The sequence below is a fragment of the Aulonocara stuartgranti genome (assembly GCF_965226115.1).
Source record: "Aulonocara stuartgranti genome assembly, chromosome: 1".
NCBI lineage: Eukaryota > Metazoa > Chordata > Actinopteri > Cichliformes > Cichlidae > Aulonocara > Aulonocara stuartgranti.
Genome location: NC_138939.1, coordinates 1,825,240 through 1,851,188, shown reverse-complemented (window position 1 = coordinate 1,851,188; position 25,949 = coordinate 1,825,240). Strand labels below are relative to the sequence as shown.

Below are 25,949 nucleotides of genomic sequence, written 5' to 3'. Positions count from 1 at the left end.
ATTGAGTCATATCTGGATGTAAAGTTTGAACCTGATGTTGACATAATTTTGTGTATAAACAGAACAGACTGAACAAAGAAAGAAAACACGTGAACGCTGCCTCGATATTTACTCCTCATTTATTTACGCAATATATTTTTGGAATATATTCATTTACAACATCTATAAAACACCTTTTACATAAATTATGCTACTGAAAAACTAAAACACAGAACTGTGACGTTTCCTGTGCAGGGAAGAGGTTTGCAGACTGAACACTGAGACTGCAAAGGCAAACGGAGGCGCGGGGTGGAGAGAGCGGTTTGTTTTAGTGTATCAAAGAGTCAGTTATTCTTACTGTGGGAGTGTGAGGAAGGCCCATCGTGGGTCTGCAGCCTGTAAACAAAACCAAACATCTGGGTGTTTTTATGATAAATGCATTTAAAAAAACCTCCCGTGGCAGGGGTGTGGTCTCTGTGGCAGGGGTGTGGTCTCTGTGGCAGGGGTGTGGTCTCTGGCCTGCTGCAGTGGAGGGGCGGTGCCAGGACGTGAGAGGGGACAGGTGAAATATGATGGCGCTAATGACCCTCCCCCCTTTGTAGTGATGGAGGCGTGGGGAGAAGTGTGTAGTGGAGGAAGCCGTGTAGAGAGGTCCGGGCGACAAGAAGCTGGAAAGAGTGCTTGTGGTGAAAAATAAAGCTGGGGGGGTCCGCTCATTTCACAACTCCTCTCTTGTTTGTGGAGGACGTCCTCTGTGTAGGTAAGAGCTCCCCGCTCCCCCAAACTCATAATTAACTGCAAATAAAAAAATCCTCATACATCTAAGCTAACAGTAAGAGTCCAGCACAGCTGGTCGAGCTGATCCAAACACGACGGAGCCGAATCAGGTTTGGATCAAAGACGCAGCCGAGCGTCTGCGATTGGACCACAGTAAAAAACTACAATAACACCAAAAACAGGTGGAAGAACTCTGAGGTGGTCAAACCCTCCTCTCCGCTGGAGTAAAGAGTAAGCACAGTTTTACTGGGCTCAGTTCCTGTTTAACTTTCAAATTAAAAGCCTAAAATCACAGCTCATACAGTTTCCTCACGTTCAGCCACCTGCTGATTTGACCTCAGGCAGAAACAGACTGAAAAAGATGAACTAACAGAAGCGACGCGATCATCAGACCACAGCCAGATCACTCGATGTGGAAATAAACCTGCTCTGCTGTGACTGTTGACCTCTGATCAGAGCGTCTGGCGCCGTAAACCGAGACGTAATAAATCACGCGTAATCGTCCGACCTGAAGGTAAACTTTAATTTGAACTCCAGCCTACTCACAGGTAAGCTTCAGTTCATGTTCTGATGCTCTGACTCGTCTCGACAAATAAGGCCGCAATTAACAGAGTCGTGTGACGTCTGCACAGCTCGCACGCTGCTGACGAACACTTCTGACCCTGAAGCACCAACGCGATGTTTCCATAAACGTCACCGAGTGGTCGTTTAAAAAAGTCTTTTTTGTTTCTCTCTCAGTACGTCAATCACGTGTCGTTGGACTTTAATGATGCGAAGTTTTGAAACGTTGCTGTTCTCGGGCTAAGTCACGTGTCCAACTCTGGGTCTCTGACAGGCTGCTAGTCCATCAAGCTGTCTCACAGACACCATCATCATCATCACACGCGTCCTTTAAAGCGGCGCACACGGAGCCGGGGCTGATCTACAGTGATGGGAAATAAAAACAGGAGCTTTCTTACAAAAATATGATCAAATAAGTGTGAAACTAAATAAAAAGCCAAAGAGAGGACGGCGTTTGTTGGTTTCCTTCTTATTTGGTGACTAAACAGACGGCAGCTGGTTAAAAGCCTCAGACTCATCCACTAAAACTAGGAGCTGGACGAGTTTCACAGACGTCTTCAGGTTGAAGATGAGAAACAGACACTTGCTTCAGTCTCACAGAACAGGACAAAGATCTGTGGTTATCTGCCTGTGATTGTGTGAAAAACTCAAAGTGCTGAAGAGGAGGAGGAAGGTGCGACGTGGAAGGCTAAAAAGCTTCAGTGCAGACGACAGCTCAAACATCAGCTTCAGGCTGTCGGACGAGGCGGCGTCCCCGATCCTGAGAACGAACCGTCAGAGCATGTAAACACAGAGAGACACATTCAGAGCGACGGCGTGCACGCGTGAAGACGGGTTTAAACACAGACCGGCCGTCGGAGCCGAGAGGGCAGCAGAATAACAGAAAGATCAAATCCAGTGGAGAAAACCAACACAGGCCAAACATTCAGCTTCACATTTGAAATACTCTGACTTACAGAAGGTGAAGTTTGGGTTTTTGGAGCTTGGGTCACCGTTTCTGTCCGTTAGGGTCACGCCTGTGCTAACCGCTGAGATCTGAGAGCGTGGCACGTGACCGGCACGTGACCGCCACCAAACCCCATCACAGAACGCAGAGTGAGGCGAGCAGGCGGTGCAGTGGGGACAGCGGGGATAAATGGTCACTATGGTTTTGGTGCCGTGTGATTTTTCTATGTGCCGTGGCTCCAAAAGGGAAACACGACTGATCGCCTGACTGCTCGTGTTTCTGAAACCATTAAAACGTCTCCTGCTGTCCACGTCCCAGTCTCAGCGTAAAGCTGTAACCAAGGACAGAAACGACGCCGAAACTACAAAAGCAAAGAAACAAAGTGAAGTCAGGATGAAGTGGATGAGATTTGGGCCTCAAACAAAGTCACACAGACCAAACTCCACCCGCTCACGTCTCTCACATTAAAACCAGAACCTGGCCGAGCTCCATTTCAAAATAAAAGCACCTCCATCCTTGGATTGTGGGAATGTGGAGCGGCTCACTTCCTGTCTGATTCTGATTTGCAACACATCATTTTTGACACAACCAGGAAACATTGAAAGGTGACTTTTAGCAGAACTAGCGTGACCATAAAGTGAGGAAATGTTCGTAGTGGTCGGACGGCGGCGTCGGGATACCCGGCAGAGGCGGCGGTGCTGGACGGTGGGCGGAGCGACAGGTTGAGGCCCCGTTAAAGGCTCGGGTTTCCGTTCAGGTTCTTAAATATCAACAGACGACAAAAGTAAAGGAGACGTTTAATCTGAAGTCGGCCGGGACGAAACAGCCGCGTCTGTGGTCCGAAACAGAATCCGCCGCACGCTCACGCCCGAGTCGGGCCGAGGAGAGTCTGCGGAGGCCCGGCGGTGGCGCTCTTCACTGAGGCAGGGGGACGATGACCTCCACGTAGTTGATGGGGAAGAAGCCGGACTCGCCGTTGATCATGCCCTCGTACCAGTTCTCGTCGATCTGGTTGGTGAGGATGATGATGTCGCCTTCTTTGAAGCCCAGCTCGCCCTCGTTCTCTGGCTCAAAGTCGTAGAGGGAGCGACAGCAGGGCTGATCCAAAACCTCCGGCTCTGCAGACAAAACAAAAACTTTATTTAAAAACCTCTGATGGACGGACGGGGCTCGTGACGCAGCGGCGAAATGAAAGCACAACGCTCTGATTTACCGCGAGTCTCTTTCCTTCTTCCTGATTCCTTCCCTCCTTCCTCTATTCTTCCTATTTCATTCCCTCCTTTATTCACTCTTCCTAATTCCTTCCTTCCTAGTACCCGGCAGCCCCTCCCTCAGCCCGGCTCCAGGCCCTGTACACCTGGTCTGAGCGAGGTTGCTGGGTTTGTGGACTCGTGTGTGTCCTCTGCTGGAGGGGTCTTGTTCACAGACCCCCCCAGCAGCACACAGACCCCCCCAGCATGGGTCGAGAGCTAAATGGATGAACAGAAACAATCAAATCTCTCACTTTCAGCCTCTGATCTGCCATTTTTGGAATTTTGTCTTTAAAATAAGATTTAAAATTCATTATTTGCAAACAGTTTCATATTTTAAAAATTTATATCCCAGCTTTGTCTGAAACAGGGTTAAAGAGCAGGTTACTCATCCAGACAAAGACGGTAAGAAGACATCCAGTGGGTGACGTTTGCTCCGTGACAACACCGACAGACGAAGATCACGAGGAGAAAAATAACAAAATTCACCCACATCTCATGTTTGATCAGCTGAAAATTTACTGTCGTTTTGCTGGATATCAAAAACAAAATCCCGGGGCTGCCGCTCACAGATGCGGGCAGATGTGTGACGGCGTCGGCGTGCGTTACTCACGGTGAGCGTTGCCGTTGGTAGCGGGGGTGTCGGGCCATGACAGCTGCACAGATGATATGTGATCAGCTGGATGACATGTGGAGACAGATGGAGATGGCGATGAGCACAAAACAACAAAAACAATGAGAGGATCAGAGCACCGCTGTGGTGTCAGACTGCCACCAGCAGAGGGCAGCAGCGTTCCAACAACAGCTGCAGGAAAAGCTTCACGTCTACTCCTCGCTTCATCTGTTAGTCGTTTGGAGCTCGTCACTGTGTCAGAGTTTAAGGTGACAACGTGCAGCTGAGCTCAGGTTTTTAAATTAAACATAAATGGAGAGATAAACTTCCTGTGAACGTCACAGTTTCCATCTGTGTGCAGCAGAGCAGCGGTCAGGACGCCCAGAAACAGGTGAGACGTTCACTGTCAGTTTGTAAAAATGGAAACATTCCCACACGATGAACATGATGTGTGTGTGCATAAAGGAATACCTACTTTTCCCGTTCAGTGTGTGGCTGATCTGCGTATCTATAACAGCAGAAGAAGAACAGTGGGACTCAACGCAACGATGGAAACAAACTGAGACACACAGACGGACGCACAGACAGACGGCGTACCCGTGGACTTGAGCGAGGAGCTGTAGGACAGGCCGTTGTGCTGGTTGCTGTCGAGCGCCTCGATGCTGCTCCTGATCGACTTTGGCTTGAAGTCTCTCTTGGGCCGGCTGCTGGCCGAGGATATCCTGGAGGAGGAGAGAGAGAGGGAGGCGACTCGAATCAAAGCCGACATTTCCTCTCCGGCGGCAGACCGGACGCTCCGAGGGGAAACGGGCCCACAAACCTCAGATCTCAGCAAATTTCAGGGTTTATAAGCGCTCTTACTCGCTACTTCTACCTTACTGAGCGCGTGTTTAACGAGTGTTTTTAGCCTTTACTGATGGAAACATGGAGTAACAGGCTCTGACATTTCAGGAGGATAAAACTTCTGATGTCTGCGCAATCCGCCGACAGCGAGCGGCGGCCAAATCCAGACGCTTTCATCAAGAACAGAAGCTGAAGTGTGAAAAACACCTTCGGTGACAGACAAACTCAGTGAGCTCCCGCTTTAAAAACGCTGCTGACAGACCTGCTGTTCACAGCGTGAAACGACGTCCCGAAGAATGCCGCGAGCGCCGCGAACGCCACGCAGACACGAACCCCGATCGCAGCAGAGGAGAAGCGGCTCTCTTACCTCTTCTGCAGTTTCCCACTGAGCTCCTGCAGGATCTCACACGACTGCTGGTGGTACTCCAACGCCGCCTTGATCAGTGCTGACAGCTGGTTCACCTGCTCCACCTGGTGGCCACACGCACACACGCACACGCACACACGCACGTTAAACGATAACGTCTCACGTGTGAAACCCTCCCCGTTACCCGCGTCTTCGCGTCTCTTACGTCGTTCTCCAGGAAGTTGAACATGCTCCTCTCAGCCAGCTCTTTGCTTTCGTCGAACTTCTCCACCGCCTGCCGGATCTCCTCGTCCGGGATCTTCCCCTGACGCTTCTTCTTGTAGTCAAAGTCTAATCTGCGGCCCTCCAGCTTCTTCAGGTGATGCTGCGAACACCAGCGGCAGAAACACGTCGACACGCACGTCACACTGTGTGTTTCTTTACAAAAACATTTCATTTAAAACCATCGTGAACAGATTTACTGAGCTGATGTGGAGGCGAAGTGATCAGGCGTGTGCAGGTGGAGGTCACGAGGCTATACGAGCAGCGTATAAGAGGCGAGTGTACTGAGGATAACGTCGTCTAAAAACTCGAGTGTAAGAGTGAAATTCACGATCAGAAGAATGGCCCAAATATCTGATGTGACTCCGCCCACACACCTGAGAGTCCAGGTGCAGGTCAGAGGGTTAGCAGCTAGCATTAGCTCGGCACACGGAGAGGAGAAGCTGCAGGTTTGCTGCACAGCATCTCGCGCAGTAAAGCGGAGGTAGGATGATCTGTGCGTGCAGCGCCCCGACAGGCAGATTTCAAACCGTTTGCAAATTCGCTGCAGAAATTTCAGCGCGTGTTTCTGCTGCGCTGCAAACGGCGCCAGCGGTCAGAGAACCTCGCAGTCTCTCGTCTGTCTTTACCGTGATCTCTTTGAGGTCCTTGTCCTGTAGATTCTGCAGGGGGTCAATGAAGTTTTGTTTGACGTTTATGTCCAGAGAGTCCTTCACGTCTGCCATCTGCCTCATGGCCTCACCCACATCCACCAGAGCGCATCCTGCAGGACAGAGAGAGGTGCCGCCTCCAATGAGCCGTTATCACAGTGATCTCAATAAAATCATCTACAAGGTACAAACTCCTCATTCAACACTGACACACGCAGCCGACTAACAGCAGCACAGAGGGGCGCAAACACAGGGACACGACGAGGGAGGAAATCTGTAGTTCTTTGCATCCTGACCTCACAGCGAGTGACCAGCTCAAAGGAGGGACGCTGCACACTCATTGGCCGGTGACTTGGTTTCAGACTCGGCTGCTTTCCGACTCTGACGGCCAGAATTTTAAAATGAACGTCAGGCTGCAATCGTACCGCCTCCTCTAACCTGAGGCCACGCCCCCTGCTGGCCATTATTACAAACGACACTTCTGCCTTGTATGACTGTGCACTGTAACCTGCACACAGTCCTGCAGGCTTTTGTCCGACATGCAGCGTTCTGCAGCAGACCGCCTGTTCAGCAACACCGAGCGTCACGCTGACACCTGACGCCATGAAGGAGGCAAAGCAGCATTCACAACATTGATGCTTTTAAACTTGTGGTGCACTGTGCAGATTTTATTACGGAGCAATCTTTGAAAACTGCTGCATCACTGTAACACTGACGCTCTGCATGCGTCTTGTACTAAGCAGCTGCGTCCATGTTAAATGTTGCAGTGAAAGGCCAAAGATGACCGTGCTCACGCCTCGGTGCCAGTGCAGGGTTTGCGCTGGTGCTCCGCCTGTAACGGCCTCTGTGCAGCTGTTAGAGGACCTGAGGCATCTGAGAGCTGGTACCAAACAAAGAGTCCTCTCCCAGCTCCTGGCCGTAGCGCAGCATGCAGTCGCCCAGCAGGCCTTCGGTCTGGGGGTAGCCGGTGGTCTTCACCTGCCCTCGGATCTTGGACATCGTGTTCAGCATGTTCAGTTTGGCTCGAGACGCTGGCGAGGAAACAAAGAATCAAACGCAGGTTTGAGTTTGTAGCACAGAAAGCTCAAAGAACAGCAAACATGGAGGTGTTTCGCACCTGGGTTAGGCTGGAGGTACTCTGTTGTTTTGGACAGGAGGTCAAGCACCGACTTGCTGGTCACCTCGATTTTCTGAAAAAAGGTTGCAGTTAAATGTCAGGATGACATCTGAAAGATTAAATTCAGCAAACGGTTCAGTTTGTTGTGAAATCGTACAATTCCTAAAGCTAACAAACGTTTTAACGGCGAGTTAAATAAAGCGGACGGCCCGAGTGAAGTGTTTCGTCAGCTGAAGATGACGAGACCTCCCAGTTCTGTCCCGAGCGTATGAGTGAAAGCGGTGAGCAGGCCGGCCGCAACCCTCGGCGTGTGCTGGACTCACCCGCTCCATCTCTAAGAAATCTTCCTCCAGCTTCGTCCCCTCCGCCCCGCTGATCTTTTCACTGAGGAGCTGCACAGAGAGAGCACACAGAGTCACAGAGGCCTGAAGCGTCTTTATTTGTTAACATTTGTGCTTCTGAATGCGTTCAATAAAGTTTTCCCTGCTTGCATTCAAATTTCAACACATCTGAGTAAACCCGGCTCACGCTCCAGCCGTCGCTCCATTAATCACCGTTTAACGCCTCTGGGATTTATCCGAGGATGACATCATCCTCACAATCTGTCACTGTGGTGTTGGAAGAGACGCCGAAACACGGACCTCCTCCTGTGACGGTCATTTCAATTAGAAATGCAGATTTTACACACGTTTAACTTCGTTCCCACGCCGTGTGACATCTTTGTTTGAAGCAGGCTCACACAGCACCGTATGTGACTCCATGTTTTCTGGGCTATAAAGAGCTCCACACGGACAGACTGACTTCACTCGCAGCCTGTGTGATGGACACTGGTAAACGTGCCGGGTTTACACAGGAAACACGAGCATCGACCAATGGCTAACGAGCCGCAGTAACACTGTCGCCACTTCAAAGAAACTTTATTAGTGTGAGCATTTAGCTGGACAACAGTAACACACTGATCACTTACAGAGCACGTTTACATTATTCGTGATATAATGAAGGCCGTGCCTTTCAAAATAAAAGTGCACATCACACAGTAAACTGCATCGACACTTGGAAGGTGGTGCTGAGCGATGACACTCTAAAGTAAAAAGGTGTAAAGCAGACCGCTGAGAGTAACTTAATTACATTTACTCGTTACTGTCAGAGGCTCTGATTGGCTGACGGTTTGGTTGGAGTTGCCGGGCGCTCACACAGCAGTAACAGCAGCGCGGACGCCGTTTAAAGAGGATAAAAATTCTCTGAACACAAAGTAAAGCTCTCAGATTTGGGGCAGTGGGCCAGTCAGACCTGCGACTGCAGCCTGAGCTGAAATCTGACCCATATCTGTGTTTATTTAGGGATCAATAAACTTTAAGGTCAGTCTGATTCATGCTTCTGCACGCTGATCCCAGGTCTGTTTGGCCTTTTTAATCCTCTGCTTATAAAAACTAAACAGCATGTTTAAGACACGCTGAGCTGAACCAGAAGCTAATGTGCAATAAAAACATGCAGGGTGGGGGGTACTGTGGAGGGACGGACACGCCAGCAAAACATTGAAAACGTTACGTGGTGACTGCAGCCTTTTATTCACGACATGAATTGAAACTACGAGGTCTTCCTGTAACAGCAGCTCAGTAAAAACTACCTGCAGGCTGAGTTCAGAGCCTGGAGATCACACAGCAACCTGCAGCTCTGCTAACCTGAGAACTGCCAGGAGACACGACACGAGACTTTCAGGTTCAACCAGATGTGAGACGACGCGACGGGCGCCGAGCGGCAGGAAATCACGTCCACGAGGGGAAATTCAGGATTACTGAGGCAGACGGAGCGTGTCGTCCACCTCAGAGACGCTTCTACACGAGTACGATGACCACAAACCTTCGTACCACGCAGCACCGCTACAGCTTCAACTGAGCATCAACCTTCAGACACGTGAAGTCCAAACATCTGCAGTTCCTCTGACGTCCAGCAGAGGCAGCAGTGAGTCAGACTCCTGTTCAAACTTCACAGCATAATAAACATGTTTACAGCCGGATACACACACTGTTTGCTCTGTGTAGATAATTCTCCTTCATAACAGCTGCACGGCGGAGCATGTTCACCTGTAACTCACCTGTTGGACATATACAGGACACGCTCTATGCTCCACACTATCACAGATAGATTTTTCTGTTACAGCAGGAAATAAAGAGCAAACATCGTCGTGAGATCCATGAACAGCCCAGGACTGGACCATCAGCACTGTTACAGGTGCAGAAGAAACTAAACCTGATCGTACGTTAGCGCAGAACCTGAGACGATGCACCTGATACGCCGTCCTCTGGATCAGACGATGTTTGTTATGAGGTCAGACGTCTTAGGTGTAAAGAGCACAGGTGAGCCACGTTACACCCGGTAATAAAGGTGTGTCCCATCCACTCAGCGCTGTGTCATGTTCTCAGCTGTTGGACTCTCAGCGTCCTGCTGCTCATGTGATAAACCGATCATACGGCGCCGTTTACAGCCCACTGACAAATCACACAAACAGCTGTAAACGACAGCGGAGTGACGCCGTGGCGAGGCGTCATATCGGATGCAGCTTCTCCTTCAGGTAACTGAACGTCATCCAGTCAGTCAGTTACTCGTGGTGCTGATTTTACTGGATTAAGTACAAAGAATGAGATCAATACGAGGATCGATACAGGACATCCCGTCTTATCTCTGGTCCCTGTAGGCCGCCGCTGAACTGCAGCGAGGCACAGATCAGTGAGGGAAACCATTTTTAAAGCTTTGAGGACAGTAACATGGAATGGAACCAGTCAAAAGAAGGCAAACCAGTACAAACCAGTGCAGAGACATAGCTGCCTGTACTAGTGGACCACACTCCATGAACATCCCAGCAGCGCTGCAGCTAACAAAGTTTTCTGGCAGAACCCACCTGTGCATGATCTAATATTCACCTTCATAACTGCAGGCCTGCTTGTTAATATCACGTTACACGAGCTTTACCTGGTAACTCATCAGCCAGTTAGCCTGAAGATCTCGTTTAAATAAACGGGACGAGGCGAAGCGCTGGAAACGCCGCCGCCGACATTTGTCCCAAAACAAGTAGCCTTTCATCACAGCGTCATTAATGCTGAGCCTACGTCCTCCCGACCAACCTAAGACCTGTGAGCTGCACACCTGTCCAGCTGCACCCAGCTGTGCGATCACTTTTACCACAGCTGGTAAAAGTGTACAAACCCCTGAGAAAAGCCCAGAAAGGTTTTAGAGATGTTATCCACCTGATACTGAAACGTCAGGAAGTCCAGCTGCAGTGCAACTGCTCAGTTTCATAATAAACTCAGAGCTCTGATTGGCTGCACGCCGAGCTACGAGCCGACTGTGCCCGACAGCATTAGTGTCACCTTCAGTAGTTTAACGAACGCAGTCACAACACGATCGCTCGGCCAACCGTCGAGTCCAAACACTCCGCAGAGTGGGGTGTGTTTGTTTGTGTGTGTGTGTGCGCTTCAGACTCGACTACAAGTGCTGCCGAGTAGCAGGAAAGATTCACCAAGTGGGTCAGAGCCTGGGTAAAATTAGCAGACTCAGAGAAATGAGCCCAATCTGACGGGCAGAGCCTTTCTAGGACAGAGGAGGGGGCGCTGAACAGGAAGGCTGAACGTCTCGCTGCAGACTCGCTGCACGCTCCGTCTAGATCATCACAGAAGCACAAGCACAGAGCTGGGGTCGGGACGTGGTTAGCCACATGACCGGGACTTTTCCTAAAAACAAAGAATGATCAGTTCAACGTTCAGGTTTCTTTTCCGCACTTCCTGACGTGTATCTCCTGCTCCAGCGTTGGACGTTCCCATTGAACGTTTGAAGTTAATAATAATGAGCTCAGCGTATTTACAGTAATCCAAGCTCAGGCTACATTTTATTACAGGTTTTTATCCTTGGATCAGCACAGTCAGCACGGGTGAGCAGGATGGGGGTTAAATGACCCTCAATGAAAGTTTGTGTACGAGCAGACAAATGACATCACAAGGAGGTTTCTGTGGGACACCTTGACCCCGTGGGCTGTCACACGCCGAGCTTAAAGATGTGCTGCACGGTGAGGATGATGAGGGCAGAGACAGGAGAGTGAGACAAAGGCCTGCAGCAGCCTCGAGAGCACCAGGAGTTAAACTAAGACACTGTAACAAAAAGATGGATTAGTTTGAACTGTGACTTATACTAAGCTACGCTAACAAGTCTCCTTTAAAACATGTGCAAAAGATGCAGTTTTAAAGGCAACGTGTTATCATGAAGGATAACGTGGAAGTTCATCTGAATGTAAAGTGAAATGTAACTGTTTGTAAATGTAACCACGTGTAACTGTTTGTAAATGTAACCATGTGTAACTGTTTGTAAATGTAACCATGTGTAACTGTTTCCAAAGTAACGCAGCCTTTGGCAGCTGATGGATGTCAGAGGAGGAGACGGCACAAAGCCTGCAGGCCAGATGCATTAGCAGCAGGTTACAGGTGGCTAAGACAGACTTTTAATCCACGCAGACTCCACGTGAACCGACACATTAGAGCTGAAATGATCCCGAGCGCTGAACACGAGGCTCAGCAGTGAAAACCCGCCGACTCCCCGCACGCCGCCATCTTCATCAGGATGTTAACGTCTCCTCACAGATCAAAGCAGCAGCAGCTTTGCAGCATTTCTTTGATTGTGCAGCTCAGATTGCACGCACACACACACACACACACACGCCAAGCAATAACGCTGCAGCCAGAGCGCACACGTAAACATCAGCTTCCAGCCTCTGCGAGGGCGTCCGAGGCCTCGTATATTAACCTGTTGCATTCTCTTCAATTTTTATTGAATATTTCTGACTTTCCCAAAAGGAAAGGCCTAAAAATGAAGAAGTATGACTCTAAAAGCTCTTCAGAAGATCTTAAGTTGGGGCAAGAACACGCCCGACGTCTGAAAATCAAACCAAACTTTGGGGCATTTGTTTGCGTCTCTGAGCGTCTCCAGCACGTCCAAATGAAACACACCCAACAACATCCAGGAAGTCCAGGGAATGTTGTCTGTGCAGCCTCAGAGCAGCGACGGCCTCTGTGAGACGGCGGTCCTACCCGTTGTCCCACCTCAACTTCAATAAATGCACAGAATAAATGTTCATGTGACAGCTCTACACACTGAACAAAGACACACTCATCTTAAAGGAAGTAGAGTTCGCTGGGTCGTTAAGTATTCATTAAACTTAATTTAATCTTCAGGTCCAAAACTTTTCTCTCTTTTTCCCCTGAAACTAAAAACTAGTTTTTGTTTTAACCTCTTGGAAAAGATCTGACTTCAGATTTTAAGGTTAATCAAAAGCGTCCGGAGGTTAATTAAACGCTTTAACACTCGTCCGCACCGACGCGCGCTCCCGTCCCCGCTCGGCGTTTCGCTCGGCCTCACAGCGTGATGGATCGTGTCGGAAAGTTTGTCTGGAGGAGTGGAGAAACAGGAAGGCGAGCTCAGCTGGGTTGTTGTGCGTTTGTGAGTCAGCGTCACGCTCTGAGCTGAGGTGTGTTATTAACGACGGGGAGAGAGTGACACCGGTCAAACCACGGCGCCCGCCGGAGCGAGCAGCAGATTCCCGTCAAAACAAAGAGGAATCTCTCGCGACGCTGAGTCACCGGCCTCCGCACGCACACAGGAATTCAGCTGTGTGTGCTTTGTGTGTGTTTGCAGGAACGTATTGTTTCAGCGAGCTCCCAGAGCACAGAGCTGAGCTGGAGGGGACGCTTCACTGCTGTTCACACCATCAACAAGCTGATAGGTTGATGCGATTACAGGCCGGAGGTCAGTACTCGCTTTGTCCTGCTAACAAAGCTGTGACTTGGTCCTCAGACGCTCCTGCACGTCTGCGTGAAGCTTGGTCGGTGTTTCCCCACACGGAGAGCGTCGTGTACACGAACAACGCCACTGATAAACTTCACGCCTCCGGCGACGCTCGCATCACTCGGGCTTTCAGCACATTTGTTCTGCTCAGGCCGGAGCCGCTTCTCCACCCGCTGCAGCTGTTGGAAACAGCGACCCAGAGACTTTGTGGAGAAGCAGCCGACTGACATCAAGAACCAGGGAGCTGACCAGAGGCCTGCAGGGAAACAGGAGAGAGGAAGCAGACCGGAGCAAAGTGACCGCCTCGCTGCGTGCAGGAGGCAAAACGAAACAAAGCAGGATGACGACCCCAGGCTGCGCCCGATGCGTCCATCAGAGTGTACGCGCGACAGTCAGACATCGTTTAAAGGAAAAAGCGACCTGTTAGAGACACAACACAGTCAGAGCACGCAAGGAAGAAAAAAGACGAATCAGCAGCCTCAGGAGGCTTTCAACAACCTCCCACTAACAATGTGGAAAAGGTCACGTCAACCTCACCACGTCTTAGGTCAACCTGACCTGTTCCTGCTCTCTGATTGGCTCTCTGTTGTGTCTGCTGCTAAGCGAGCCTTTACCAATACTCAGCTAATCAGCAGAGTCAAAAATAAGAAACCTCCTTTGCTTTGTGGAAACGCTTCCTGTGACCTTAATGAAAACCACCGTGAGGTCAAAGCTGAATTCATAAGACCGAACTTACACTCGAGGACTTTGAGCGTCAGTGTTGAGCAATAATCTGACTGCGCCATAAAAGAGCGCACACACTCTGCAGACCTACGACTGGATTTATCATCAAAGCAGCGCTGCCGTCACCCTGGACACGCTAAACTTACACACGCACACGCATCACAGCTGTGAGAAAATCTTTGGTCTGAGTGTGAAGAGCAACTTTATCATGACTGCACGCAGGAGTAACACAGCGCCCACGAAGCTGTGTTTAAGGCCCAGCTGACTGATCAACACTCGCCAGTGTCATTATTTTATATTTAAGCAGCCTTTACTCTACAGAGTGAGTGTGAGCTGCAGTGAATGCAACCACAGCGTTCACAGTCAGGTGTGTGTGTGCGCGCACGCCGTGGGTGGAGCTTTCCTCATGCGTTCAGCAGGAAGGAAGCAGCAGCCTTGCAGTCATTGTGCTGCGTTTCCCGTCACTTCTGTTTCTGAGCCCGACCTACAAACAGCGGCTCAGTTTCAGGGAATCAAACAGAAACGAGTTAACGAGGTCGTCTCCTAGAAAACAGACGCGAGAGGATTTCCGAGAAAATAAAATACGTTAGACAGGACGGCGTGAAACTACTGGATTAATCCCCCGTGGTTACAGGGACACGCGTCGACTGCTGATGGTCACGTCTAATGTCATTATGGTTCCTTCAGTCAGACACATCGCCTCACATACTTCCTGTCAGGTCTGCTGACCACGCTGGGCCTTCAGAGCAGAAACTTGTGATACAGTTTCAACCCCTCCCCCTTTAGGCCAGCTTCATTCTGATTGGCTGTGGGGTTTTGTGTTCACAGACCAAGCTGAATGACCTTCGAACATCACTGGATGTCATCATAAGTCAGGCGTACCTTCAAGTTCTGACAAGTGAAGTCAAACAATGCACAGGTGTCTTAAACCTGCATTATTGCTAATATCCAGCAGGGGGCGACTCTTATATCTGTTAAAGCAGTGCAGAAAAGAGCGTGCTGCTCACCTGCTCTGTGAGCCGAGTAAACACTCTTCTGATGAGCTCGAGTTCAAATTTCAACCCTTATTAAACAACATTTTAGTTTATGGACCACATGGTTACAGAAAAATGTCAATTTCTACTTGTTCGTGTTTTATTTCTCATCTCTCCGACAGTGACACAGTCCCCGCCTCCCTGCAGGCACGTCGCTCTGCTCGTTTTGGTTCTTGATGTTAATCAGCTGCTTCTCCAGAAAATTCCCGCCTCCTCCTCCTCTGCCTCCTCCTGCAGCTGGATGGGTTTTCTAACGAGAACCTGCAGCAGGTGGAGACCTCCATCATGAAGCTGGAGTCACAGATGCAGAGTACGGAGGAGATGGAGTCCGTCTGTGGGCTGCGAGACTCGCTGCAGAGGCAGCTGATTACACCGATCACTTATTTGTCACAAACAAAGCTGACTCTTGCAGAGAAGCTTTTCTGTCTTCACTTGTTAACTTGAGTTAATAAGTGCGCAGCGACAATGCACTCTGCGTCTTCCATGAATCATTAAGGTCAGATAACACGACCGAGAGACGTCATGAGAAAATATTCGATTTAAAACATCTCAGGGTCAAAGGTCAGGGAGATGAACAAGTGAACTAGTGATAAAGTGCTGCAGTGTGGGCTGTGCCGGTGCACGTGTGTTTGTTTGACCTTCTTCACAAAATCATTTAGTTTTAAATGACTCCCCGTGTCTTTGAGGAAACGTCTCCATCGGGTGAGTCAGAAGCTAATCTGGTTGGGAGATTTCAGGCCACCTCTCTGATAACTCCTGCAAAGGTTGTCAGAGCGACAAACATCAGCTGCTGTTTTTACAGTCGTCTGGTTCGTGTGGAGCGCCGGCAGCTCCGTCTGCCTGCGTTAACACAAACTTCCAGGAGTCACAGTTTTAAACAGAGGTGGTCTGACCATCGGGCCGAGGTTAGGCCGTTTTCCACTTTCAACAAACTCACAATAAAATAATTAAAATGTGCTAACTGGGCTCTGAGAAACTCAAAAGCCCGTCTGCTGAAGCTGCAGGGCCACGATCAAGCTTCACGTCACAGGTGAGAACCAGTCAGTTTCCCAGTTAAGCCACCAACGTTTAATTAAGCCCCAGTTACACTGAAGGTAACGTCTGCAGCTAACAGAGTCTGAGTGAGTTTCTCCAGCATGGACGAGCGTCCTGCAGAGACCACCGCAAAACAACGATCTCATCTGCACCATCACTCAGCAGAAGACCGCAAGAGCCGATACATGAAACCAGTATAAATGTTTGCACCACTGTGCTGATGTCACCATTTGCCAACCGCGGCTTCAGGTCCATCAGGCGAACGCATCAGTTCAGCCACACAAACTCGTTTTCATCACGAGATCAAAGGTTATTACAAAAGAAACTAAAATGAAAAGCAATTCAAACAAAACGATTGTTACACAGCAGTAACAATAGTAACAACCTGACACCTTCAAAACTTAAAAACATCAAAGCTCCACTGCAGATAAACAGGATATTATAACAGGCCAGCGTTCCTTCAATAAAAACCACCAGACTGGAATCGTCTGCAGGTTTTTCTGGCTCCACATCTTCGTCTGCTCGGCGAGTCGCACACATGTACGACTGCTCTGAGCGCAGCTGAAGCACCGAGACTGTTGCCCTGTTTGACAGAAACCTGCATCCTTTGCTATCCCGATGAACAAAATAAAACCTGGTTAAAATGACACTCAGCAGGAAACGGCGTGCTGTGCTAGAACCGGGTGTTTCCTCGGGGGATCAAACAGAAGCCAGTGTAACGTTTCACCTTTTGGGAAATCTTTGCATCATAAACCTTCTGCTGCTCGGCTGGAGGACTCTCGCCTCGCACTGCCAACATAAACCGGCTGATTTACGTCACAGGGAAGCAGCAGTGATGATGATAATGATGAGCTGCTGAAATGTTAATGAGCCAGACCGCCAGGCGACCGGGGCTCGGTCCTCCATCACCGATCATTAAAGATGGATGGGCTCGGCGCAGCGAGCTGTCAGCTGCATCTCTGAGCAGCGGCATCTTGTTCCTGCTGCAGGTGGCGAGCGAACGCAGCAGGTTAGCGTAAGAACAAACTGCAGCTGCAGACAGACCAGGTCGTTGAGGCTGCGGGCGTGCAGCGAGGCCTCCACCAGACCCGGAATCAAGACCCCCGCTCACACCTGAGATCGTTTCACCTCCGCTCTGCTGACATCAATGCTTCTTAAGTTATTCCAAAATGTAGTTTTAAAAGAACACGAAACAACGATTTCTGTGCAGTTAGATTTCATTGCTTTCCTGTCGTTTCAGTGCCCGCTGAGGTTTGACTCACCTCACATTCAGCCATTTATAACTAAAGTTCAAGAAAACAGCGAGAGTCTCGCTTTCCAAACTCTGTGAGTGAGAATGACTTCAGCACTAAAGCTGCGCGTCAAAGTCAAAACTGCAAGAGCAACAATGCCTTTGACAAACTCTCTGATGGATGAAAGCAAGAAAAGCATCTGCATAAAAACTAGAATATTACAAGACAAAAATACTTAATATACCAGGATGTAATGTGTCGACATTCAGTCAGGATCCTGGAGTCGATCCTCGCTGTCACTGGAGGAGAGGTGGGCTACACCTGGACGTAAACCTCGTAAAGCGTGCTAAAGAACAGAAACAGTCTTCTCTGGACTCCCATCCAATCACAGGTAATCGATCGTCGGGGGGGCGGGGTGTTAATGTGTGATCACACCATGTGGCCCAAACACAAACACAACAGTCCTGTGACAGAGTTCATTTCCATCCTCCGGCGTGAAGAGAAAGTATCGCAGGCTTTACAGCATCCAATCATTCAGCCTTTCAGGATCAGACAGTATAACCTGAATTTAACACACAAGCTACAAACTGTCCTCACAAAGCACTGGTGATGAACATCACTGATCCCAAAGGTCATCGTTCATTGGACAACGCTGGGAAAGACGCAGCGCTTGGGCGAAATGGAGGCGATGCTCTGCAGCCCTAAGCTGCCTGAGACGATGAAATCGTACGTGAGCTGGATCAGACTAAAGACCTGTCAGCTTGAAAGTAGAGGTCGGGCTAAAAATCCCCAAACAAGCCTCGCTCTGATGAAGACAGGCAGTGTTATGGCTCTCGTTTGGTTTCAGCGTGTGAGACGACAACAGTGTTAAAACGTCACGGATGGCGAGCTCCACCTGTTCAGCGACTGCACGGCAAAGAGAGCAGCAGATGAGGAAAACCACAGCTGTGACTGAGTGACAGACTGGGGCAGATCGCGATCCCGACACACCGCAAACCCACATCGCGCTCAGTTCACACAGCTCGTCTTTATTGAGCCGCTGAGACACGACCGGTCTGTTTACCTCGAGCTTCAACCAGAAAAATCACCCAAAGGTTACAGACTAAATAAAGACGCCTGCGGTTTCAAGTAGATGACATCATTGTCACTATTTGTCTTTAAAAGACGTTCTGGTGAAGTCTGTCCTGTCTGCTGTGGACCTTTAAAGATCCACATCCACTGCCTGAACAGGACATCCTCGCCGAGCTGACACTTCAGCTCCTCTTCCTCAGTTTTTATTCCAATCTTCCTTCGAGTCCACGTGACCATCGAAGCTTTTTCCTGCTGTTGCTCATTAAAAAAGTTCAGATCTTTGTTTTATGCCTCATTTGTTCTCCTCCTGAAGTCTCTGTGTGTCACACTGTGTCCATCAGTAAAAACAACAGCTTCAGTTATTCTTCAATGACCATTTTAAACACTTCTTCAATGAAACCTAACAAGTAAATAAATCCAAGAATAAACAGTTACTGAATTCAGGAGAAAACTGGGATAAACTGGGATAAATTACAGGCTGATTTCAGCTCAGTGTGGGAGTCTTTCTGTTCTCGTCACGTTAGTTCCTGGTTTCCTGCTCTCGGTCTGGCTGTGAGAGCATCTCTGAGCACCAGACTGAAGCAGAAGAGAAACAAAAATAACCTTCATCACACAGAAACTCCTCCACACTGACGGCTCTGTGCTGTTAGCTTCCTCTGAGCTCCATGCTATGTTAGCTTAGTAAACACAGAGCGTCATGGAGTGAGATGGATAGACGGGCAGGTTCTGGTGATACCTGATCCAGCGCTCTGAACCAATCTTGGACCAGCATCATCCAACATCTAACTAGACACACAAACACAAAGTTCTGATGGAACGAGACTGAAGGTACAGCTTCTCCTTCACGGCTCAGATTAAACACGCAGATTTGGTCCGTGTCGACAGGATGGCGTCACACAGCTGCTGTAGATTTATCGTCTGCATCCGTGACACGAACCTCCCGTCCTTCCTCCTTCCAAAGGCGCTCTGCTGACTGACGTTTGACTGCCGTGAACTCGTCATCACGTTCAATGAACCTGTTTGAGTCGATCTGAGCTTTGTGGCGTGACGCATGGCGGTCACAAACGGACGAACACGGTCAGCAGCAATACTCAGGCAGGATGTGGAGTTTAAATGAAGCTCAAAGTGTAGCACGAACACCACCGGCAGCATCCTGAACCTTTGATACGAGGCAGGATGGAGCCATGCTTTCACGATGTTTACTGCACATTGTGACCCTGCTACCTAAACGCTGCCACAGAAACCAGACCAGGCCACGTTTTCCAATCCTCTTTCCAGTTGGCTTACATTAACTATACTGGACTAACAGTGGACAGTCCCAGATCAGAGGGAACTCTGGATCTAAGGCTTATGCAGCAGCAGCAGCTGTTCCATAGAATTCAGTAGTGGTTTGGACCTGAGTGCAACTATAAACCCCCCAGCACTGAGGATTTTTCCAAAACGGGCAGAGAAAATATTCTGCTATATTAATTGTGCTGCTTTTCCAACAATAGTGGAAACAAAGAGAGATGTGGCTGAAATAAACAGGAAGTGATAGCGTTTCCCTTCCTGGTTATCTCCTGCTGGTTCATCTGGTCTCCACCCCGGTGTCAGGAAGCAGGTGAACAGCAAACAATGTTCGTGAAACACACGACGAGCAGCTCGCTGTAAAAACACGTCTGATTTTTTTTTTCTGTGCAGGAGAGGCCGACGCTGACGAGCGCCGCTATCAGTCTGTGTCGCCGTGTTCCAGCAGCAGGAAACCACAGCGGGTGACGCCAGCGTTAGAGAAGCTCTGAAATGCTTTGCATTGATTTTTACTGTTATCAGTGCAGGACTCAAACAAACAGATCAAAGGTACCTGGAAAAACACACAGGTAGGGAACACTGAGCATTCATCGGGTTTCACCCAGTCTGCATCTTTTTCTCACGGAAAATAAGTGAAAGTGGAAACCAAGTCGACCTCGAGTTTATCTTTCACGTGTGTTTAAAATAAAACACAATCTATGATGTCGTGCACCGCACACTGATGCACAAACAGGAAGTGGCAGGTTGACTTTCAGCTTGTGCACGTAGGAATAATTTCACAGACACGACAGCGTTCATACAGCCTGCTGTGAGAGGACACCGTGATTAAACAGAGCTCAGCATCAGCGCTCTCACCAGTCACATACCTGAAGCTACTTCATGAGGCAGGAGACACTGCAGGGCGGAGGCCGAGGTATGCAGCGTTCAATCTGGAAGCGTTCGTTAATCACAGCTGCAATCCTAAAAGTTTTATTCTGTCAGATTTGAATAAGCTGCCTCCGTGGAGTCACCTGAACAGCAGAGTCAGGTCTGGAGCATTCAGGTGTGGAAAATATGTCCCAGCAAATTCATCCCAAGCTCAGACCGTGAGACGCTTAGAGAAACCCAAGAGGTCCATCTAAGACTCGACGGGCCTCGGTTAAAGGTTGAAGTTCATGACAGCACAAGCAGAAAAAGACTGAACAAGTATGTCTGTTTGGAAAGGCTGCAGGAGAAGCCTCTTCTGTCTGAAGAGTGGCAGCACGGTCAGACTGAACAAAGCAAAGATGCCCGGAGCGAGGTGTCCGTCCACGAAGCACAGCAGCATGTGTGGAGACAAACACTCAGAGCAGCCCGATGATTAACACATGACCTGGTAGTAAATGCATTAGTTGGTTACCTAGGCAACCAGAGCCAGGAATCTCCACTAGTGACCATCCATCAGCCTCAAATCGACGCACGGCGAATGAACCGCTTCCAGCGTGGCTGCAGCTTAGAGCCCTGTAGAGCTCGACTATCTGAAGCAGGATACTGGTGCAGTGAATTATGGGTAAATTAAACCTGTTAAGGTGGACCAGCACCATCCTGCCAGTCACCACACGCTCCACCTTAACACCATTCTTGAACAAGATCCCACGATACATAAACTGCCTGTCCTCCAACCCTGAGAGAGCAATCCACCATCATCACTCGACACCTAAATGCAGGGGTGGGCGACTCCAGGCCTCGAGGTCCTGTGTCTGCAGGTTTCAGATGTGTCCCTGATCCAACACAGCTGATTTAATGGCTGAATGACCTCTTCAACATGTCTTGAAGTTCTCCAGAGGCCTGGCAATGAACTAATCATGTGATTCAGGTGTGCTGACCCAGGATCTAAAACCTGCAGGACACCGGCCCTCGAGGCCTGGAGTTGCCCACTCCTGCCTTTATGTATTTTCTTGAACTCTTTCCCCCTTAAAGACGACCTTCCCAGTACCCACATGACACCTCAGTATATCAATAAAGTCTTGGTTTCATGACCATTTGATGACGCTGAGCAGTTTCTGTGTTTTTCTGAGGGCGGCTGGACTGGCAGAGAGCACCCTCACTGACGGCTGATGCAAACCCAGTCGTGTTGTTCTGTAAACAGCCGAAATATGACGGAAAGGCCTCAGTTCAGAGAAGAGCTTCAAGGGGAACTCCCACTCCCCCTTCAAGGAGTAAAGGGGTACATGTTCAAGTTTGGTAAAGATAAAAATGCGATTGGAGAATGTGGTGCGTTTTCTGTGTGGTGTGTTCACAGCTCCAAACCCCAGAGCTGACGGTGAGAGCTGTATCAGCCAGCTGTTTGTTATTCACACTCACATCTGCAGACTTACAGAGACAGACACAACGCCACCTGCTCAGTCGATGGTGAAAGGGCTGCAGCACCTAAGATTAACACTTCATCTTATACGCAACCCCCTCCCCACCCACCTCACCAATCTGAGCCACGGTCTGAGTAACCCCCGTCACTCATACACGGACTCTATTCAGACCAAGTCTTGTCTAACGTGGGCCCTTCTCTTATTTTGTACATATTCTGCTATTTATATTTTATTCCGGCACAGCTGATGTGGAGCACACACAATTTTGTTGCACACATACAATGACAATAAAGGGCTATTTTATTCTATTTATAAAAACATAAAGTAATTTTTAAAAAAGCAATACTGAGCACAGGCGATCACTGATGAATAAAAGGTTGGATCGCTCTTTATTATGGATTCATTTTTCTCTTGTTCATGCGCACAGTCACACAGGGCTGCAGCCTTTAGCTGACTAATTATCACGTTATGTGGCTAAAGATAATAATAACACAGGCCCAGGCCTGTAACGCCTCACTGTCACTGTGCGAGTGTTTAACTAAGAGAAGAAATCAGCACTCTGACTGAAACAAAGCCAGGCCTCAAACAGAGGCTGACCACAGCTCTCCACGAAGGTGGAAACCAAAGACGGAAAGATGACCTCAAACCGGCATTTTTTCTAATGGCCAGCAGGGGGCGACTCCTCTGGTTATAAAAGAAATCTGATTACAGTCTATGAGAAGACGAGCCTGCTGCTCACATGGTCTCTGGGCTCATTACACGCCCTGCTGATGAGTTTACGGTCTTACTAAATGAAACACGAGGTTCATTTTGGAAACGACGGCTGTAAAGAAGACTAACACACCGAGCTCCTAACGTTTTAGTTTAGGTTCATCTGCAAGGCTGCACTATTAAGCGACTTTGACGGGATCCAGGATATCTTCCCCTTCATCATCGATCATGCTAAGTGGTCACACGTAGGTGGTTATCAGGTCCATAAGTCTCCTAAGGGTTTCCCAATCTGCTGCGTGAAGTTTGCTTGAAGCAGGAAGTAAAAGCAGAAAAAGTGGCGACTGTGAGTCCACAAACACAAACAGGCGTGGGATCAGATAGCAGCGCTTACAGGGCCATAAAAAATAGAATCAGCAATAAAGTTGTGACTCAGAGTCTTTATCTTACTGATGCTCCGTACTCTCTGAGGTCACATGGAACTTTCAGGAATTCTGACGCTAGTTTCCAGAGATCGTATTGGTCAGTCAGTGCTGACTTCATACCTATCGAGCGCTCATCTCAAACGTAAGTGCTTCGGAGCAGGTTGGGTCTGCAGCATCAGTTACCGTGGCAATTTATCCCAGTTAGATGTGACCCACCTTCACAAACAGGGTTCAACCTGAAGTTGCCTCGATAACCGCAGCAAAGGCCTCTGATGCAATCTGTGGGCTACACTCTGTGTCTTCCTGCTGCCACGATGCATTGTGAAGACATAACACACAATAAAAATAGACTAAAACCAACACACAAGTCCCGCTTCCTATGACAAATCAAATCAGTTTATTCTACTGCCCCACTGCTGAGAGCAGATCTGAAGCACGTTTAACCAAAAAACAACCTGGAAACTATTCAGGGGACGTGATTAAAAACAGTTTACACCATTCACAGAAACACACACACAACGGTGAATGGACACTGAAAAGGCAAATCACAGAACAGCAGAGATAACATTCTCAAGGTTAAAACAAGAACCAAGTGCTTTAAAACGTATATAAACGTCTTAAAAGGAAGAAGCTCACGTTGATGACAGATCTCCACCACGGGGTGATACCTGCAGCGCCAAAGCGGCGCTGCCCCGGACCTCTGCTAACACTTCAGTACTCTGTGACTCATTTGGGGTCGTACTGAATAAAACGGACTTCTTTCAGTTCTCATCCAAGAAGCTTCTTCAGTTCTAAAAACAAAGGTGGAGAGTCCCAGCTATTTAACCCCAGGTTGGGGTTGTCCCCTTAGGAGGTGGTTGTTAAAGAACTCTTAAAACAGCCCAGTCGCCACCTTTTTTCAAGTTCTTCAGACGACCACGAGAAGCTGCACAGACATACTGAATCAAACATTAAGAACATTTCCCAAATCCTGGTCCTTCTCAGCTTCCACCGTCAGAATCCTTCTTTTAACATCATTTTAAAAACACCAAGATGACAATGGCAGCTACATCTATCTTTTGTACCATCAGGTTTGATTTAGTTTCATTTGAAGGAATTTATTAAGGAGCTTCTGCTTGGTTTAAAGCGCAGATATATCCGAGTATCATCAGCATAAAAGCGATTTAAATATGAACACAAGGAACAGCTGCTAACATGACAAAGGGGCCACAATGGAGCCCTGTGGTGCGCCACAAGCACAGTCACCAATACTGATGGAAATCAATACTTCTCGCATGCTCTGCTGTATCAAATGCAACAGAGAGAGCAAATCATGCAAGCTGAGCCGATTCACCCAGCATCACCAGTACATATCATGGTATTAAACGTACAGATTCAGTGCTGTGTAGCGAATCCCACTGAGACTGATGGAAGCTGATGGAAACCAGCCTGTGATCTACTGATAACTGGAGCGAATTCTTATTTAAAGGTGAAGATGAAGGTTCACTGAGACTAACAGTCTGTGAGCTGTTTCCAAGTTGTCCAAATGTTAGATGTTACTCACAGCCGCCCACAAACCACAGTGTTTTTGGTGGCAGTGGGAATAGCAGGTCCTTCCACTGGTTCAATGGTATTTTTATCATGTAACGTTAAAAGGTATTTGAGTCTAATGGAGCTTCACCCAGATAACACAAACCGTACAGCCCGGGAGTGAAATCCACCTGATAAAGACTGCTCCACCTGCCTTTAAATGACTGCGCGGCGCAGCTGTGGCAGGTGCGAAACATCTGGCTGGTGCCTCAGTCACACAAACATCGCCATGAAGCCTAAAAACGGGCTTCATGTGTGATTTCCTTTCAGGGGATAAAATCAAACCAGACGTCGACCTAAAGCCTCTCGAAACATTCATAATAAAAACAGTTACGTGTACTTCTCTGTTAGTGTTTCCTGTTGGCTTTACTGTGGAAACAGCAAAGTCTGACGTTTCACAAGAACTTGTATGGCAACAACAATGAAGACGAATTATTCACCGGATTACATAAGTTGATAAAAAGTCCATAACTGTGGCTTAAGATGAATCTATTTGTGTGTGTGTGTGAAATTAGATTAAATCATCAGATTTTCCCAGCAGTGTTTGGTGTGACGTTATCTCCGATAAAAACAACTTATCTGGGCGGAAAAGTAACGCTCCATCCACACCCTGCAAACACGTTTTGAAACCCACGATTTTTAAGCGATAACAACTCAGACTTGTCGTGTTTTCAGACCAACTACAGCCTGATTCCGTTCACGGTTTGATGTTGAAGCGGAGATCAGGGTCCGCATCCGAACTGCTGTTGTCGGGCGCCTCCATACCTGACTGGCTTTGTGGAACTGCTTCTTCAGCCCGGCCACAGACATCCTGGACGAACGGCTTCAACCCCGCACAAAATACTCCGGGAAAGCGACTCAACACACGGCCGACGGAGGCTGGGCTCAAGAACGAAGCAGCCGACACCACAGCTCCGCACTCATCAGTCAGACTCCGCTAAGATTGCAGCATGACCCCGAGCTCAGTGAAGCTCTAACGGCGGGAGGCCGGCCCAACCGGAAACTGCTTCAAAATAAAGGTCTCCGAGGATTTAAAAAGATAAATAATAATTAAGGCATGACATCACTGAGCAGCAGGGCTGGACTTGGATATAAAAAATGTATATGAGGGTAGAATATGATGTGTGCATGTGTCATTTTGTTTGATTCCTGATATTGAAATTGTTTCTCGGTTGGTACAGTTGTTCCTGGGTTCCTTCTTTGTTGCACACTTTAGCTGTTAGGAGTGGCTCCTGATCAAAGTGGTCATGCATTTTACGTGAATCCTTGATTATTCCAAGAGTCTTTATTTACCACTTGTCATACAAGTACAACACACAGTGAAGTGTGTCCTGACACTGCAAAACAT

The 25,949-nt window shown here is 48.6% G+C and overlaps 1 protein-coding gene across 1 annotated transcript; it reads right to left on the bottom strand.

The window, feature by feature from the left end:
* Window positions 1-101: 101 nt before the first annotated feature.
* On the bottom strand, window positions 102-25,592 carry sh3gl3a (SH3-domain GRB2-like 3a). The gene is made up of 11 exons (XM_082540377.1): window positions 25,367-25,592; window positions 7,688-7,756; window positions 7,365-7,437; window positions 7,135-7,278; window positions 6,227-6,360; window positions 5,542-5,700; window positions 5,337-5,440; window positions 4,724-4,848; window positions 4,602-4,634; window positions 4,127-4,192; window positions 102-3,381 (listed from the first exon to the last, which is right to left on the bottom strand). The coding sequence occupies exons 1-11, from the start codon at window positions 25,409-25,411 to the stop codon at window positions 3,179-3,181; spliced, it is 1,155 nt and encodes a 384-aa protein (XP_082396503.1). The 5' UTR covers window positions 25,412-25,592; the 3' UTR covers window positions 102-3,178.
* Between the last annotated feature and the right edge of the window lie 357 nt (window positions 25,593-25,949).

Excerpts from the sequence above, each read along its gene's own strand:
- sh3gl3a (XM_082540377.1), bottom strand. The coding sequence starts at position 25,411 with ATGTCTGTGGCCGGGCTGAAGAAGCAGTTCCACAAAGCCAGTCAG. Across the intron at positions 6,361-7,134 it reads GGGAGAGGACTCTTTGTTTG|GATGCGCTCTGGTGGATGTG; the intron begins GTACCAGCTCTC and ends TCTGTCCTGCAG. Across the intron at positions 3,382-4,126 it reads TACCAACGGCAACGCTCACC|AGCCGGAGGTTTTGGATCAG; the intron begins GTGAGTAACGCA and ends TTTTGTCTGCAG.